Genomic DNA, 2,668 nt, shown 5'->3' with positions numbered 1-2,668 from the left:
TGCTGAAAGCTGATATAAGCCATTGAGTGATGGGTGATAGAGATCCATGGAGAGTCCCAGCAATGATCCATCCTGAACCCAGGCTGAGCGTATCATGAGTTTCTCTCTCACATTTCTTCTTAGAGCTACCACTGAAGTGATCTGATGAGATGACTTCCTTGGGCAGGAAGGGAAGGTGGAGCCCACCAGAGTCCATAATAAAATAAGAATGGCCCTACTGGATCAGACCAAAGGTCCATCCAGCCCAGTATCCTGTCTACCGACAGTGGCCAATGATCAAGTGATCTCTCTCCTGCCATCCATCTCCACCCTCTGACAAACAGAGGCCAGGGACACCCTTCCTTACCCATCCTGGCTAAAGTCCATGCTGACATCTCTATGCTCACATACCAGTGTGAGTGATGGCAGATCATGAAAGGGTCAGAGGCCATGGTGATTAATGTTTCATATTCCTGGATTAAATTAAACAGGCACACACTGCTCAGATTCCCTTCTGCTGGAAGATACAGAGCACCCTCTCCCGAATCTGTTTGGTTTTCATCCCATACACAATAGGGTTTAGCATGGGGGGCACCAGCAGGTACAGATTGGCCACCAGGATGTGGACTTGGTGTGGGACATTGTGGCCAAATCGGTGGGTGAGGAACGTGAAGAGGGCAGGGATGTAAAATGACAGGATAACACACAAGTGAGATGCGCAGGTGCTGAAGGCCTTGAGACGGGCGTCAGTGGATGGGAGTCTGAGCACAGCCTGGAGGATCATAGCATAGGACACGGAGATGATAAGCACATCAACCCCCACCACCATAAAAGCCACAAACAGGCCGTAAATGACACTGACTGTAGCATCCCCACAAACCAGCTTCACCACGGCCATGTGATCACAGTATGAGTGGGAGATGAGGCAGTGCTGGCAGAAGGGCAGCCTGTGGACAAGGAGGGAGAAGGGGCTCACCAGAAGGACTCCGCGTGCCAGCAACAGGCTCCCCATTGTCACTATGGCTGGGACGGACAGGATGCTGGAGTGCCGGAGGGGGCAGCAGATGGCCACGTAGCGATCCAAGGCCATGGCCATGAGCACACCCGACTCCACCGATGAGAAGGCGTGCACAAAGAACATCTGGGTGAGGCAGGCATGGAACCCGATCTCCCTGGAGCCCACCCAGAAGATGCTCAGCATTTTGGGCAGGGTGGACGTGGACAGAACTAGGTCGGTGACGGCCAGCATGGCCAGGAAGAGGTACATGGGCTCATGGAGGCTCGGTTCAGTGTATATAATGAAGAGAACAATGACATTTCCCAGCACAGCAATGACATACATGATGCAGAAAGGGAAGGCGATCCAGTACTGGGCCTCCTGAAGTTCAGGGATGCCGACCAGGAGGAAGGTAGCAGGGTGAGAGCGGGTGCTGGTGTTCGGACATGACATGACTTGCAGTTCTTCTCCTATCTGAGCTGGGAGAGCTTTCACCCTGTAAATGAACAGCAAAGAACCCATGAGATTTGAGGCAAAAAGGCATCCTTTAAAAATGGAAGTTAAAGTGAGGAAAATAGAAAGGAACATAAACTCATATAATTAGGAAGGCCAAAAAGAATTTGAAGAACAGCTAGCTAAAGACTCAAAAAGTAATAGCAAAACTTTTTAAGTACTTAAGAAGCATTGCTAACCAACCAATGGGACCACTGGATTCTTGAGAACTCAAGGATGATAAGGCCACTTTGGAGAAAATGAATGAATTCTTTGCATCAATCTTCACGGCTGAGGATGCGAGGGAGATTCCCAAACCTGAGCCATTCTTTTTAGGTGACAAATCTGAAGAACTATACCAGATAGACATGTCATTGGAAGAGGTTTTGGAACAAACTGACAGATTTAACAGTAATAAGTAACCAAAACCAGATGGTAATCATGCAAGAGTTGTGAAGGGACGCAAATGTGAAATTGCAAAAAGGTTACTGACTACAGTTAGTCAATCTTTTAAATCTGCTTCTGTATCAAATGACTGGAAGATAGGTAATGTTCGGCAATTTTTTAAAAAGGGCTCCGGTAAGCCTGACTTCAGTATGGGGCAAACTTTTTGAAACTATAGTAAGAACAAAATTGTCAGACACATACATGAATATAATTTGTTGAGGAAAAATCATTATGATTTTTGTAAAGGGAAATCGTGCCTCACCAATCTACGAGAATTATTTGTAGGGTCAACAAACATGTGGGCAAAGGAGATCCAGTGGATATAGTGTATTTAGATTTTCAGAAAACCTTTGACAAAGTCCCTTACCAAAGGCTCTTAAGCAAAATAAGCAGTCATGGGATAAGAGGGAAGGTCCTCTCATGGACTGGTAACTGGTCAAAAGATAGGAAACAAAGGGCGGGAATAAAGTGTCAGTTTTCAGAATGGAGGGAGGTAAATAGTGGTGTCCCACCCGGATCTGTACTGGGCCTAGTCCTATTCCATATATTCATACATGATCTGGAAAAGGGGGTAAACAGTGAGGTGACAAAATATGCAGATGATACAAAATTGTTCAAGATAGTTAAGTCCCAGGAAGACTACAAAGAGCTACAAAAGTATCTGTCAAACCTGGGTGACTGGGCAACCAAATGGCAGATGAAATTCAATGCTGTTGAATACAAATGGGTTCTAAATTGGCTGTTACCATTAAG

General features: G+C 46.3%; 1 protein-coding gene across 1 annotated transcript; it reads right to left on the bottom strand.

The window, feature by feature from the left end:
• Positions 1 to 481: 481 nt before the first annotated feature.
• Positions 482 to 1,429, bottom strand: LOC117873030 (olfactory receptor 52R1-like). The gene has a single exon (XM_034762015.1). It carries the CDS (start codon positions 1,427 to 1,429, stop codon positions 482 to 484), a length of 948 nt encoding a protein of 315 aa, XP_034617906.1.
• Positions 1,430 to 2,668: the final 1,239 nt, after the last annotated feature.

The sequence above is a fragment of the Trachemys scripta genome, chromosome 1, assembly GCF_013100865.1.
Source record: "Trachemys scripta elegans isolate TJP31775 chromosome 1, CAS_Tse_1.0, whole genome shotgun sequence".
In the NCBI taxonomy this organism is placed as follows: Eukaryota; Metazoa; Chordata; order Testudines; family Emydidae; genus Trachemys; species Trachemys scripta.
Note: the sequence above shows the minus strand (reverse complement) of the source record. Positions and strands in the feature narration are given on the sequence as shown.

What these genes read in the sequence shown, in the direction of transcription:
- LOC117873030 (XM_034762015.1), bottom strand. Translation starts at nt 1,429, where the DNA reads ATGTCATGTCCGAACACCAGCACCCGCTCTCACCCTGCTACCTTCCTC.